A 17241-nucleotide genomic window follows, 5' to 3' on the forward strand; every position below is an offset into this window, starting at 1 on the left:
AAAATTTCTGTAAGTAATTTGCACAGTAAGCTGCTTGCAGAAAATGTTCAGTAATCACATTTTGAAAATTACTCTGTTTCAGTTGAGGTAACAGATAACTATTTTCACAGTGCCTGTAAGCATTCTTTTCATGCCATGACTTGAATAATGCTATGCAATTTTCACCTGTGAATACTTAGTCTAGGAATTTTAAAATAATATCTTGCAAACAGTATATCAAGTTAACTTATACATTATATTTTCCATTATTTTTACCAGTTATGAACTAGAATATTGAGATAGATGAACTTCAAAAGATACTTTTCAACCATTTACTGGAACTCAAGTGCTTTGTTAAATTCTGCTTTGGAAATATAAAGGATTACGTGGTGCTGTATCTCAGCAGCTGAACTGCTACTAAAGAATACTGACTGGGAAAGATGGAAAAATATTCCATCATTATCTTGTGCAAGTAACTGAATATAAATATAAAAAGCTTAATATTAAAATCTAAAGTATATTGAAGCCCCATGTGATTTTTTCTGTATGTAAATGAGAATTTTTAAATTTCTTGTCTGTATTTTAACATCAACTGTAAGCCATTAATAGCTTCAATACTCTGGGAACTTAAATTTGTTTTTACAACATTCTTTAGTTATTAGGTCCAATACTACCATTTTCACTGCAGTTGAGGACAGAGTTAAAATCTAGGTTCTGTTAAGACAAAAAAGAGTAAATTTTCACATACCTTTTTAGTACTGTGGAGAAAACAGACTGACCTGTATCTTGATCACTTTTATTATGCAAGATATTCAAATTGAACATTTGAAAATAAATAGGAAAAGAGAAACAAAAGCCTTTATAAATATTTTACTTTAGTTTACTAGAAGACAAAGATATGGAAATTACTGTCATAACTTTCACCTTTGACCTTGCAAGAATATACTGTGTTTAATGATAAAATGAAATGGAAAGATGCACAAATCTGGTAGATTTGCCATAGGCAGTAGAGATGGGAAATGCAAAATGGCTCTCCCAAATGAAATTTCATGACTCACAGTACACTAATTACAATAATTTTAGCTGAAAAGTGGCCTTACTGTTTGTTAGGGTGTGACAGGGGAGCAAGGAGAGAGAGATTCAAATAGAATTAATTTGTAGTTCTTTGCAATAACACATTCATTTGACCTTAGGTCTAGGTAACTAGCTTAGCTGAGAAGGATAACAAGTAACCTGTGTACAAAGAAGGAGTGGGGGGAGCACTTGGAAGAATCAGATGTACAAACTAGCACTTGCTTTTCCTCCCTCTGTCTGACTCTAAAGCTGCTGCTGGCTCTTCATATCCCGCCTTGCCCTTAGTCCTCCAGCAGAACTGCCAGCCTATGTGGCATCCCTCTGATAAATAGAAAGCAGCTGGTGTCCCAAGGATGGCTATTAATCTCCTCACAAGATGAAAGTAAATGGAGGAGCTGAGCAATGCTTTGTAATTACTGATTCATGCACTCACTTCCTGAGGATAAAAGAAGTTTCAACAGTTTCTGCTTCGAAGATAGATTAGTTTTAATTGATACATCATCACTCTGTGAAATTAAGAAACCTATTGTAGCAAACACTTAGTAAAATCTGCTTATTTAGGAAGACCTGGGAACATGAATCTGACTACTTTCTGCTAGCCAATATTAGTACATATATAGACAGGATAGTGGAAAACAGCTTTGGGGTGTCAGTTGTAGCACTTTATTTATGTATTTCCTTCCATCCAACAAACTTCATTTTAGGAAGCAGGAGAAATACACATTTTGGTCCTAACATTTTCTGTTCTGCTCTGATCATGCTCTACTTTTCTGATGATCCACTGAAACATACTTGACGTATTAATAAAAAAAATAAATAAAATAAAATCTTTTACTACGCTGAATTTATGCAGAAGATTTTATATATGGTTTTTGAAAGCTGTTTCTATTTCAAATATCTAATTCTGTATTCTACCTCAACAAACACTTAAGTGTACACTGTGTCTTAAGTACAGGTTTAGGCAGCCATTCTTTACAACAGTGCTTTGAATTATATATGTTGGTAGTAATACTAGAACAGGTTCTTGAGCTAAAACCTGTGGAGAAGTGTTCATTCAAGTTAATTGCTCAGTGAAAAACAGCCTCACCAAAACCAAAATTATTCTATTCATATTATAATGAACCATAATATGAACTATTTGAATATTATAATGAACCATTTGTGTTATAATATGAACTTTCTTTTTATTTAAATATTTTTATTTTTATCAGAACCATTAAAAGGAATGTTAACAAAACTCAGAAATAAATTTCATTTTCCTTAAAGCTCTATAATACAACATTAATTGTAAAAATTGTAAAAATCATACATACAGAGGCAACTTTATAAAAACTATAAATGTATTGAATACAATAATAGTTTTATTACACAGAAATGAAAATAATTCTGATTGTATTCAAGGGTCAAGTACTTCAAGCTTTAGTTTGATTGGCAACAAACTGTAGTAAATTTCTAAAAATCTAATAAATCCCTGAATTTCAGATATGAATTTCATTGTACAGATGTTACTTAAGTATTATTGTCTATCATCTCCTGTCTTATATTAACTGATTATTTTTCTTTCCATTAAGATGTAGTTATCCCAAAATAGTTTTAAGATGGCATGACTCATGCAGTTTTTCAACAGATACTTTCATAGAGAATGAGGATAAGAATAATGTTAGCACAGCAAGAAAACTCCATAAGAGCTCTGACAAAAATATGCCAGCTAAGTAGGGTGTTTTTCTTAGGAGGTGGTTAGGGGTTAGGCAGACATACAAATATTTAATAGCCCAGTGGTTAGGATATCGTTAAGTATTTAAAACCAAGTCCATTTACTTTACTTCACATTAAGGGTTGAAATCATGTTGTCATGAATCAAATTCAAGTATTTTACCCACCTAGCTGCTATATTAATACAAGGTGGCAGAAATCTTAACTTTCATAATTTAGGAATATGGACTATTTCCTGTATTTATGCAGACTGTATTATAGCATAGGTTAATTCATAGTATTTTGTCTTTACTTTTTCTGACATTCAGAAAATGTATAGCTTTCACTATAGTTTCAGATTTGACTAAACTGAAGCAAACATCACTATTTTCTAACTTACATGTGGCAATTTTTGTGTTCTCTGTTATACCTGTATTGTTAGAAACCAATTTTAAAGCGCTTATCACATTCTAAAAGCATTAGTAACCATTTTAAGCTAGCTATGTTTTTAAAACAGTCTTATTACAGTTTTGTACTTTTAAGGATATGCTGAATGCATTAGAATAAAACGTGAAATCATACCTGTGCTTGATACAGTTCACCCTTCATTGACACTAAAGGAAAAAAAAAAAAAAAGAGAATAGTGAGGTCTACCTGACTACAAACTACCAGAAAAAGCATTTGTTTTACACAGCTGTAGAGCAACAAAGCCTTTTTTTATTATTATTATTTTTATTGTTTTTTTAACCACATACTTCTTATTACTCACTCTTTGTAAGAGATTCAAGTGGATCCTGAGAAGGTAGATTGACAAGCAAAGCTAGAAAAGATATCTCTTGATAATTCTTGCCACTTCCAAGATATTTTTTTTTGTTCTGAGAGGGTGATAAACTCAAACTTTCCAAGTTGTGAAGAAAGTAGCAAGAAAAGCATCATAGCTAAACACGTGTAACAACTGGATAATAATCAGAGCACTAGAAAGTTGAACTTCTGTCCCCTATATCTCATGATTTTAAACTAATTTTTTAAAAATGTGTAACCGAATAAATGTTACAGCTTTATACATTAAACTATTGAAGGCTGTAAGGTCTATTCTATCAATTGCCTGTTTGCAGTGATCATTTTTTTCTGGAGGCCTATATATGAAAGGAGAAGGGAGGAAAATTGTTTCTACTTATACAGCTCAAATGTTCTGGTATGACAGAAACAGTTTTAGGTTCCAAAACATGTAGAGATGCCCAATACTGAAAACCACAAATACACCGAAATAAAAAATAAATCAGGTGTGATTCAGTACAGAGAAGTCTTTATTACCGTGTTTCTAATGAAATACGGGCAGCCAGTACCTTAATTGTCAGGGTTTAGAGCAAAGAAACTTTTGTAAAAAGGTATTTGACACAGCATCTCTACTCTCTTCTGAAAGTTATAAAGGGTTCAGTCCATGAAATGTTCCCAGTTTCAGTACCTGATGTGTTTTCTGTATAGAGAGTAGTGCAAAGTTGATCTGTATGTCTGTATGGAAGATATTTCATGAGTGAAGATCTTGCCCTTAGTATATAAATATAGACAAGCAGTAGTAATAATAACAATAATGAAAGCCTATCACTACGATATCTAGACACCATATGTTTCATTAAGAAAGTGCAACTACTTCAAGAAGGATTTTAGTATCCTTTGTATTTTATATATCTCTTTTCCATTAGCTATGGGAAGAGATTTTCTGCTTTTATAAGAAATCCCTCCTTCACTCACTGCACCTCAGTTTATCTCCCTGAGAAGTCTTTCTAAAGGCTTTTCCAGTTATGTGGGACTCTTTATTACACTGTGTGAGGTTATTTTTCTTTAAAAACATTTACTTTTACGTTTACTCTGTACTCCTCTACAATCTTTTTCTTTTATTTTATTATACTCAAAGCAAACTATAGAACTAAAATGCTGTAAGTGTTACTAAATTGAGACAAGCACCCACATCCAAGATCAATATTGTTACAAGGTGACAGTAAATGTAAAACACTCAAAGCCTTGTAAATATTTTAAATCTGTTTCTGAGGATTTGCAAACAGTTGATGCAAACGCTGGAAGTACTAAAAGGCCATCAGAAAGAGAATTGGGGCTGTCATTGTTAAATAACAAGTCTGTTTGCAGTGTATCTGTTGTGAGAGTGCTAGAATAGTTCTGACTGGCTCAGATATTAATTTCTTTGTGTTCTTTTCTTTGTGTAACTTCAGACTCTTGATATATGAGCAAAGCAAAAAGGAACTGAACATCTTGTACTCAGACAAAAAAAAAAAAAAAGAGTAAGGGAAAGCAATGATGATAGCACCAAATGAAAACTTGAAAGGGGTAATATAGAAATGAGAGTTCTTATTAAAGGCTAAGAATGTCTTACAACTGATGAAATGACCCCTATGCTAAAAGTTATGCTAAAGAGTATGCTGAGATTAGATTAGAGAAGGAAGAAACTCTTCCTAAGTAGGAGAAATTCAGCAAACAAAGTATTTCCAGAAAGAGAAATCAACAGTGGGGAAATTCACAAAGATAAAATGTTGAAGGAAACAGGACACAGAAAACTATGTGAAATCCTATGGTTCCCAGACAGTAAGTCAGTAGTAAAGAAGTCCTCTGGAAGTAGGAGAAAGAGAACTTCGTTCCCAGGGATCAACATGAAAGTACAGACCAGACTTCTACTAATTTTGCAGAAATTGAGACACTTTCCTCAATGACCCATGTAGTCATAGATCCAAAAACCATGACATTCAATGCTTTCACAAGATAACACTCTGCATTCTTATAGAGTGAAAACACAGGACAAAACTGAACATCATACAGTCCCTGTTTTATTTATTTATGCATTTATTTTTATTTTATTTTTATTTTACTTGTTTTCCTTACTTACTGTTCCTAAATGTTTTATGCTAATTTTATGCTAATTTTGTCAACCTTGAGAAATTATTCACCTAAAATTGTAGCTCTGGATATGCCCCTAGGCGTATTTCTGTGCTATTTCCTTTCAGTCAAGTACTCTAATTTTGAGACTTTCACAGTTGATATTGGTTTGGTACAGAAGGTACAGAATTTTGTAACCATAGGAACTGAGTTAGAGAGAAAACATCTGTCTTAACAAAGAAGTTTACTGTTTTGGTTCTGGTTATGTAGAGAGAAAAAGTTTCATGTATATACTCATCTGTGCTTTTTGTCTTCTGATGAACTGGAAACAGAGAGGGGCAGAAGCACAGGTAAAAAAGAAGCTACTCTTTAAAGTTAATTTCAGCCTATATAGAAAACCAAATTATTAAAAGTCAGTCCTGATGAACCATGAATTGTAAACTGAACATTTTAAGACACACTCAAAGACTTTTTTATGGCACCTGAAATATTATGGTCTTTGTCTTTACAATGTCAAATAAATAAATAAATAAATAAATAAATAAATAAAATTTTCTTGTTGGCTTTAAAATAAAGCATTATCTTTTATTTATTTTTTTTTTCCTTGCTGTTCCTTTTGAAGTAATGGTGGGATTCTACATTATTTCACTCAAAACTTGATGTTGTGTATGTGCCAGTAGAATTACACAGAAAAAGCAAAGGTGTTTCTTTGCCTTGAAATCAGATTTCCACTATTAAGCTGACCTTTAAATGTACTGTTTTGTTAGGCAAACATCATTATATGAAATTAGTCACAGCTTTCTTGTTTTGTGCAAGCAAATCTTGATTACTCGCCTTTCTATAAAGAGGCTACTCAGTTTAATAATTCATGCTTCTCTGCTTATCAGCTTTATAAACCAAAATGGTGCATTCTGCTATAAATCATTCCTACTGCTGCATTTCATTTTAATGCACTGCAGCAAAACACTAACATAATTGGTGCAATCTGTTATTTACAGATATGTTGCGAGACACAGGTGGCAACCTACTTTTTGTAAGAAAAATTAAGACCTCCTTCACAACTTGAGTAATGTTCTAGAAATTATAGTGATAGTAGGATAGTAGTCATTTTTATTCCCTCACAGTAAACTTTGATTCTGTTATAATGACTCACAGAAGATTTTTTGTTTGCTTGTTTGTTTGTTTGTTTTAATTCTTTGATAGGACCTTATCCAATTTATGTTTGAGCTAGAACAGAGGAATACTACCATAACACAGTAAGAGAAATAACTTTGCAAAAAAATGTAATTCCATATTTTTCTCATTTGTTGACTTATTTTACTTAGCCAATTTCCTTTGCTAACAAATGAAATTATAAGGAATTTCTTTTTTATTAGTAGTACAACTGCTGCAGAGTAACGCAAACACACATAGGAAATCGATAGCAGACTTTTATTTCCAAATTTATTAATAGTGAAAGAGTATGAAATACAATCAAAAACACTCATTCCCACAGTACTGCTCAATCCCATTTGACTGAATTGCAAGGCGACCAGCAACTCTTGCCATGAATCTATGATTAATTAGAGATAGAAGGAATTTGATTGAACTGGGAGACAATATACTAAAGATATTTCAGCAATCCCTCAGTGTGATCAGAGCTGTTTAACTGATATGAAAGTATACTTATTGTATAGAAGTAAAATTATTGAGACTATTGAGACTATTATTGAGACTATTTTGAATAATACTCCAGATTAAATATCTAGAGTTGCTGAAAGAGCAAAGACATTACTGTATGAATAACTCGTAACATAATAATAATATGCAACATTTTATTTTATTAATTTTAATACTTGTTTTAACCAAATTGATGGACTACTAGCTGTCTTTAGCAGTCTTCAATATTTTCCTGAATCATATGAATTCATTGCAATACAAATTTGTTCCAACCATGTGCTCCATCAAAATTTTGCAGTAATAAGATAATTATTCTAAAAAGACTGAGATAGAGTCTGTAATTTTAGAAATGGTTGTAGTTCATGTAGGAACCTCAGTCACTGCTAAATACAGTACTTATGGTAAAGTCAAGAGTGAAAATGTAAAGTGATTATCAAATAAACACCTCCTGAGTGATATCTATTAAATAACAGAACAACCTCACTAGGAAAGTGCCATAGGTTGTTTTATTTGGTACATTTTAAGTGGCTTGGAAAAAACACTGTAATACTGTCTTGCATAGGAAGAAAGAACTACATACTCTACACTGTTATTCTTATCTACAGTTTCTGTTTTTATACTATTCCACTATATTAATTTCATTTACTGTGGTTGATCTGTATAGAGAACTGCGTGGGATCCATTTACAAAGTACTTCTACAATAAAAACCTACATAGCAGCACTCAAATACATATTGAAGCAAGGCAGAAAAAAATAGCTTTCATTCTCCTTCCCTTCTCTAAATAAGAACATACATGGAGGAAAGCTGAAACAGAAATAATCAAACCAGAACTTCCCTCACACAAGAAAACCAAGAGCAGGTTGGCTTTCTGACACAGCATGAGAGTACTGCCGCAAAAAGCATTCTCTGTTCCTGCTGAGGCTCCTGATGCTGCCACTCCTGGTGCCAAACCGGCTGCTATCACCACATCATCTGCTGTTGGTGCTGCTTCATACATTTGTATGAAAGGCCAAGAGAACACATTCTAGACTGTCTTGTGCCAAGAGAAGGAATAAAGCAATTTGGGAAACCAAATGATGTAAGTATTAGTGCAGAAGAACAATAAACCTTGCCAATTACTCATTGGCACCAAAGTCTCAGAAGAGGAATCCAAGAAAAAGCATAAGGGCATAAATTTGGAACAAATTTGGAACTTGATGAGAGCCATGGGAAAATACCAAATGTATCACATCAGAGAATGAGCAGGATCAAAAATAGAACTTTTCTACAAACAGAAAATATGTATGTAGCTGCAATTGCCACTGTTAAAATGACTAATAAAGGTCAAGGAAAAAGAAATTATGAAACAGAAAATATTATGCAACTTTTTTTTTTGTTGTTTGTTTTAATCCTTTGGATACTGGGAGACAATGAAAGGCGTTATGATTTGCTCAGACATTTAAGTGTTTGGTAGCTACCTCTACACCTATTAAATGACAGGAGTGCAAACTAAAGCCCCAAACAAAACCATATGGAGTACTCCAAGTCCTCTTTGGATTTGGAGGAATCTACTGTGGATGTCAAAAAAATAGGTCAGCTGTTGACAAGCAAATCCAAGCTGCCATCTGGGCCTTGCAAATGTAGAGACCGTATCGTAAAAAGCTAGTGTTCTGCTGGGATGTGGACACCGAAGTATGAAAACATCACATCCATTTCATGAAGGTCACAAAACAGCAGCCTGGTAAAAAAGCAGTTATTTATATATTTGAATTAGAGTTAGATTCATTACCTTATTATAAAATATTATTTATCTCATTGTTCACTTTCTAAAGTGTCTTGTTCCTTCACGTTCTTTCTATTCACAGAAGTAAATGTTAATACAATTACCATGATTTCTTAATATTTATTAATATACATAACATTGAATCATAAAAGCCAAGCTATTTGCCCAAAACATTTTATGTATAGATCTGTGTTACATATAACTTCAACCATTACTGTTAAACAACAACAACAAGTTGAAATGCAGCTTTTACAGCATAGAGCCAAGATCAGAGCCACAAATGACAGTCATAGTACTTTACTACAGTACTAACCACTGACAATTCAGGTAGAGGTTCTAGAGGAAATATCTATATATATGTTTAGTGAAATGAACATTTTTCAAATCCCTATCCTATGAGGAAAAGTAGTGTAGGGTCTTGAAAAGAATGCTTTTATGTCTCAATCAAAAATTCACACTTCTACACATACATTGGCCTCTCGCACCATCCAGAAGCAATCTTTCACTAACAGGCCAAAGAAAAGAACGACCAGTTCTCAGTCACTGATATCCACATGTTGTAACAGAAAGGTGGCAGCTGGAGTTCTCCCATCCAGGTACAGACATGACCTATCTCTTTCAGGTTACAGGATGCAGCAGCATTACAGCTGACTGTGATCAATGGTAGCAACATCAGAAATTCCATCTACTATAGAAAATACTGGTCAAAACATGTTTGTAGAAACTCAACTTGTTAACTGCATCCATATGAAATATATGCTAGTTTGTGACAGAGGAAACAAAGACATCACTTTTGAATGTTCCATTGAGGCAATGTGATGCTTAGTTCCTCAGTCTGCTTCACACAATCCAATTGTTCCTCTATAGGAAATTGACATTTCCAGTGATAGAAATACCAGACTTGCCTAGGGACAGAAATGACTTTGGCACTTTGATTTCTAGAAGATTTCCTAACTGTGCAGTCAGAAACTGATATTGGTAACTAACATTTACTTTTGCTTACCATTCCCTTTAGATTTATGATTCCTTCAGGCTGCATGCCAGATGTATATCCTATCATTTGGTAACACTTTATGGTGATGAAAACTGCTGACATGTCTTGGTTCAGACAACCTTGATGGTCTCTGACAGCACTGGAACATTTGGGCTATCAAGGCAGAAGCAAAGAAGGCAATGCACAGTACACTAGCAGTTGCAATGTTTTATGAAAAAAAAGAAAAAAAAATATCTTCTATAATGTGTGCTTATGGCAGCCTCAGTCACTAAATTTTACTCAGAAAAATTAAATCATGAGTAGCATTATCAGCAAATTCAGATAACAATGAACTTTCTTCAAAATGAAGGACAACTCTGTGATCTGTATTAGCCTTACTAATTATTAGCATTACTACAAATGAGAGACTTTGGCTAGACAAGATGGTAAAAAATTATGGAAGTTAATGATTTGCTAATAAATTTTTTAGTATATGCTACCACTAGTAAAGCAGCATAAATTGGGATTTCCTTCTGAAATTATGTCTACAAAAGGCAGTTTTCTTATTTCTTGCTCATGTGTTGATGTTCAAAAAAAAAAAAAAACAAAAAACAGAATAAGGTAAGGGAGGTTTATTGTATTGCTTATATTGGCCACTTGTTTTTCCCGAAGCTTAGTATTAGTGTATTAACTATCAAGCTGGGATATTGTAAAATCTGTTTTTACCACCTCACAGTGCTATGCATTATGAATACAGAAGAACTATATATATATATATTTTATCTAGAGTAGCAAAATTCTTGAGCCAGTAATGTCCAAACAGTGGAGACAAACCAATAAACAAAACCAAACCAAACCAACCAACCAAAAAAAAAAAACAAACCAAACCAAACCAAACCAAACCAAACCAAAAAAAACCCACTTCCCTGGAATCAATTATCTTTTCACCATTACAATTGGTCCAGAAAAAAAAAAAAAAAAAAAAGGTAGAAGAATATTTATTTAAATTAAGATCTGACTCCTATCCTTAATTATTAACTGTCATTGAATATTCATTCAAGTTAGCTCTGTGCAGGAATAAATTGTCAGGTTTCTCCTTCATGCTTACATGAAATAGTTTCAGGGACATAACTTTATAACAAAAGTTTTGTAGCTTAAATTCTGTACAGCTTTTGAAGATCTGAAATTTCAAAAAATGTGGTTTAGATCTGTTAAAAATATTTTTTGGCCAGCTGTCAGTATATACTTGAGACAGTGCTAATTAAGATTTATTTATTTATTTTTAATTACATACAAACACAATGCAATTTAACATGATTCGGAAAATAACGTTCTTTCATGTTCATGAAGGAGCTGTAAGAATTTTCCCTTACAGACTGGCAATTTTGCAGTCCATAGTAATAACACTCCACAACCTAAGCCAATGGGGTTTTCCTACAGCGTTTACTAAAGTCAAAAATGTTGATATAAGGTCAGAGAAAGGTGTGAATGAGGACTTAAGGATCACATCTCAACATGCAAAGATAATGTACTTTCACAGAGCTGCGTCAAAAGTATAAGAACTTGACCTTTTATGTCAAGTTTTCTTCAGATGGGACATAGTGTACTTTTTGAGCTTTTTAACTGAGAGATAGAAATTGTGTCTTTGATCCTCTGCTATAGCTTTTGTAAGATCATCCTTTGAATATTCATGACCCTCAGTTGTGTGTGTTTGCTTCTCTCTGTGCTTTCACCAAATTTAGGTCTCTTTAGGTCAGTGCCTTGGAAATGATGCCTGGAGAAGAGTGGTTTAAATCTGAGATTTAATAAAATTCAAGTGTACATGTGCAAATGTATACACACCCACATGGACCCATGATAGTATCAGTCATCAGAATTTAGGCTTGAGAGAAAAGGCCTTGTCTCCTCAGCATTCACTTCAAAACACAGGCAGTATTGCAGAGATCTACTGATAGATGCAGCCCCATTTCAAAGTGCCACTACACTACCAAAAAATTCAAGATTTTTTTTTTCTTTGATGCTGCTGAGATTATGAAAATAGACTCAGTAGCCTGTGAAATGTAATATCCTGTGTTTTTATCTCCTTCTTGTTTGGTCTATCATATGAAACATTTTCTCCAACACTTTCACAAAGTCAAATGGAAGTCATCACATTCCTGTAACTCAACACAAAACAAAACACACAACAGTGCAGAGTAAGTGAAGAGTAGGTATAGTCATCTTGAGGGAGTGGACAAGACAGGTACAGAAGCACCAGCAGGTGAGTTGGACATATAGTAGACCTTTAAGATGTTTGGTTCAGGCCTCTTATGTATACATGCATTGTGGTGTTGCTTCTTAAAGTCTTGATCAAACACAAGCACATAAGCAAGTCAAACATAGGAGACTTGTTAGAATTACAGGAAAGACTTCAAACTGAAACAGTGCCTGTCAAAGTGTGAGTTCATGCTTCATTCGCTACTACATTTTTCTTCCCAATTTATTTTTTTTTCTACTTCCTGTACTGCAAATTGAGTTAGTTAATTATTATTATTATTATATATATATATATTTTTACAGCAAGATACCTACAGACGTCTAATTTCATTTGAATGTCAATTCGGGGAAATCTTTTAGATGAAAGAAAAATTAATAATCAACTCAGTGCTATTTTGTAGGTAAAGCAAAACTTGATTTTATTTCAGATCCTAGATGCATTATTTTTCAGAGTTCAGGTATCTTGCCTTCCTTGTAAAGGATGCTTATTTTAACAGGGTGTAACTTGGAAAAAAAGGAGCCTTCTATAAACTGAATACCATGTGCTGGATAATGCTGTTGTCACTGCTATACATTGCTTGAACTATGTCTTTGAAGTACGCAGAATTCACAGGATCCTTAGCCTAAAACCATGCTGACTGGGAGCTGTTTACATCCATGTTAGTCTCTCTTGTTTCATTTCCTATAATCCACTAAATCAACATGTCTCCAGTAACCTGAATCATGCCCACCGTCTTCTTGAAGAGCAGATTCAGGTTCTCTACTGTATTACAAATCCTTATTTAAATTTTAAATATTTTAACATTACATATGCTAGTTATTGTGTATGAAAATGGAATACCTGCATAGAGCATTAGCAATTGCTTTAGTCCAAATGCCACTTTTCACATAAAAGTATGATTTTATCATCATCACTCATGCAGAATGTCTTTCTCAACAGAATGTGAAATTCAGGGACTAAAGTAAATTTTCCCCAATATGGTATTTCTTGTTACAGAATGGTAGCTTTCCAGCTAAATCAGTTTTGCAAATAGTGTCCTGTAAACTGACATACAGAGCATGTGAATCTGTATGCAACTTTTGTCTGAATGCTGAGCTTATGGGTTGCTTGTCTTCTCCATCAGAAACCACTGAAATTCCTGCCACACCTGCTCTAACAACTTTTGCCTCACATCTCTTTTCTCTAAACTAACAAAGCAATTAGAAACAACTGTTCTCTCAGACAAATGATTATCATCACCAAAAGTTATGCTTCTGAATAGATAGGCAAAGGCGATGCTTAGAATCTGAACAATAATTTTGTCATTCCACATGGACCTCATTTTTGCTTTTTTGGTTGTTGTGATAGGTGACACCATCAATTTTAACACTTCAGCTGCCTGAGGAGTTGAAGATAATAAGCTGGGGACCACTATGGTCACCTGCAATTTTCTGTTATGAATTTTTTGATATTTTGCTACTATTGGCACCACGATAGACATTGCCACATTGGTTAGACACTTTGTAAGAAAAATCACAAGAGTTTGCTAAGACCTGCATATTACATTCAGGAGAAGATATGCCGAATCTCTCTAGAGGAAGCATGTACATGTTATCTAGTATCTGTTATCTTTTCAGACATTCACAGTTAGACCACTAACAGAAAAAGACTATGGAGTAACTAAAGATAAATAGGTTTGGTAAATCTGTAATCGAGAGCTGGCAACTATAAGATTTTTCTAAGAACATTCTATATCAATTTTTCTCAATTCCATAATATGTGATAATATTAGAGCATAGTAATATTGTTTTACCAATTATATAACAAATGATGGTCTTTTTATTGTGCATGCATGAAGATCATTACCGAATGCCTGATGGACATTGGGTTTGATATAAATATGTCATATATGACCTTGGCATGAGAATTGACTTTAAAATGAGCACAGTAGCACATGACCATACTTGCATTAACAATACCATATGTTGCCTAATGAAAAGCTCTCGATTAAATGAGAAAGATACAGGAAAGCCATTTTTCATGAAGACCAGATGTTAAGCTTTGTTTCCCTTTTCTACAGTTGTCAAAGTATCAATCTTTAGATCTTTCTAGTCTTAAGAATAAAGAAGAGTGTGTAGAGGCCCCAAATGCATACAATTACAAAGGAAAACTCACAGCTGGAGCAGTGTAACATTTTATTTCCCTATTTTCTGGAGGCTTCTGTTTTTATTTCTGTGATAAATTTTACATTTTAAATACATGTTACAGCCCTGGATGAACCATTATAACCTTGCCTGTATACTTTTAAAATATTATTTTCCCCAGCAAATAAGCTTTTCCTTTTCAAAATAGGAACCTGAATCCACTGAATTTGATTGCTGCCTAAGGAAGATAGTCCTTCATAATAATTTAATACAAGCTCAAAAATACTTCTCCAATCACCCTTGATTTTTTTTTTTCAGTTTCAACACAAGCTTTCCCTGAGAGAGAAAAAAATCAAGTCATTATAATCCCTTATAAACACACATATGCATGCTCACATAGAAATAAAAGTGAATCTCAACCTTCACTTTCCAATACTGACATCCACTATTACTAGCTATTTGTTGGGGGCAAGTACTTCAAATTCACATTGTCAAGCAGTCACTGGAGAGATGCCACTAGGGATTAACAATCTTTTGTAAATTGCAAGAAAACAAGGAGGCACAAACAGTGCAGTCTGAACACCTGAGAATGTAGTTTCTATTATTTCATTGTGGCTGTTCAAAACTATTCTGTCTTTCGAAAGCAAAATATATATATATTTTTTTGTCCCATGATTTAGGCTTATGTCTGTTCTAGATTAACGCAGTGGAGAGAAAGGAGAAAAGCTTTGCTTAACTGAAACCTGAAGTAAATGCTTCTGAAGAACAGGAAATTGTTTCCATTTAAAAATCAACTTATGACAAGTCATTCAGATGTATTCTTCTAATAATTTGAGGAGTAACATCTCTGCATCATCTGTACAATGGAAGATAATAACCACTGACATTATTGGACTCTTCCTACCATACTCTTTGGTTTTAGGAAAGTAAACCTCTACAACAGTTTTTTTGTTGTTGTTGTTGTTTGGTTGTTTGTTTTTTTGTTTGTTTTGTGAAGACTGATGCTGTCAATGTAATGTATGTTCTGAACATCTAACATTCCCTGTTTAATACTGTACATGAGACTTAAAGATGTCTTTGACTATAACCTAGAATGTTAAAACTGAACCATAAGGGTCATGCACACAAGCAGAAGTTCAGCTGCATACGGATCTTTCAGTCTTGAAAGGAAAAACTGAGCAGGCTTAAGAACTTTTAGGTCTGACTAATGAAGCATCTGTTTCTAAAGATAATATAACCCCTAATTTAGATGCTTAAGTCCTTTTTGTCCCAAGTATTCAGTACTTCTAATTGCTAGCTTAATGCAAGAATATGTATTATGACTAAGAACTTAGTTTACAATCAAGATTTACACAAGATGTCCAATGTCAGCAGAGAGGACAGTAACTTATTCTGCTTACCACCGGTTCACCATAATGTTTTGGAACTGAGACACAAACATTAGTCATAATGACAAGAAGCTGTTATTACTTACATGTTAAAACATTTTAATTGACTTCATTTGAACTTTAGACCTCATTCTAAGGACTTAGTGTATGAACAAAGGCTTATTGAAATGAATTAAGGTTGAAAGTCTAAATCCAAATGCTTCAGAAACATAAAGTAAAAGCAACCAAAGAAGTTTATTGAAACTAATATTGTTACATACCACATAATGAAAACACACCAAAATCCAAAATAAAAAGGGCAACCAAAGTACCTTGAACTGACAGTTGTAGCAACTAAGAAATTACTGAGAACAACTACTGTGAAAATGACAAGTTATATTGCATTCTGATAGAAAGACCTTACAAGTAATTAAGCCTTTCCTTAAGGGTCTTTGTTCTAAATCTTAAATCCATTTTTTCCCCCCAAACAAAGAGGGAAACATCATCTTTCTGTATAGTAATGCACCTGTTTTGCAATTCATTCTGAGAAAAAACATCTACATTCTCAAACTAAGTGTGCAGGCTGTAGTCACAGCATGCAAATAGCACACAGTCTAGAGCAAGCAAGAGACAGTACTGAAGGCTGCGGGGTTGACACGACATGTCTGTATTGAGGTATATGACAGTCACAATATAATGGGAATTCAGTGAACCTATTACCCTGGTTTTGAGTCCATCTGGGAAAGAGAAGTGGGCATGCAGCCTGAAGTATTCACCACTGGAAATCTTATCCTGTATTGCCAAATTAGCCTGTCTCTCTAATGGTATTTGATTTTTCTTCTTCGTCTCTGTCAGTAACAGCAGAGATGAATCTGACACTCAGATTCACTCTAGTCATTGGATGAGCCCAAGATGTGATTGAACTCCGAACCTTTCTTCTTTAGCTGACATTTCTTTTTCACTGACGAAAAATTACTTAGCCAAAACTATGTAGCATACATTACATTTTCTGGCATATTGTTTCACATCGGCTAAGGTATGTTGGTGATATTTTGATCTGAAATGTGTGAGTGCACTATACTGTCTGGCTAATTAACTGTGACTTACCAGATGTTTTAAAGATTTTATGGCCCATATGACAAATACTGCACTGTGAAAAGGAAACTGAAGTGGTGAAAAGAAGAAAATTACATTTTTCTCCACACACAGTAACAGAATCGTCTCTCATTTAACAGTTTCAAAGTACTTCACAACCATTTATTAGACAACTAATTACACACTTTCTCTCTGAAGAGAAGGTAAGCATTATTATATCCATATGACAACCGAGCAAACTTCTGAGATTCAGCAGTTCAGGGCATGATCCTCAAATCCTTAATTACCTAGCCCTCAGAAAGAATATGCCTGTAAACAGTTCACCTCAGGAGAAGGCACTGTGAGAAAGACCAGTTCACTTTTGCTGGAGCA

General features: G+C 33.8%; 1 protein-coding gene across 15 annotated transcripts in view; it reads right to left on the reverse strand.

Annotated features, from left to right (window-relative positions):
• The window catches only part of LOC308196095 (uncharacterized protein), a 434993-nt gene that overhangs the window by 141549 nt on the left and 276203 nt on the right, over nt 1–17241 (reverse strand). For 10 of the 15 annotated variants that reach the window (XR_013952069.1, XR_013952070.1, XR_013952073.1 and 7 more), the window contains one exon: nt 3328–3359. The exons of the other annotated variants lie outside the window; for them this stretch is intronic. Coding sequence is in view for 1 of the 10 variants with exons in the window: in XM_080594630.1 (XP_080450756.1) it covers nt 3328–3359 (32 nt within the window). In the remaining 9 variants the exon portion in view is untranslated. The remainder of the gene's footprint in view (nt 1–3327; nt 3360–17241) is intronic. 15 annotated transcript variants of the gene reach the window in all.

The sequence above is a fragment of the Anser brachyrhynchus genome (genome assembly GCF_964034855.1).
Source record: "Anser brachyrhynchus genome assembly, chromosome: 5".
NCBI lineage: Eukaryota > Metazoa > Chordata > Aves > Anseriformes > Anatidae > Anser > Anser brachyrhynchus.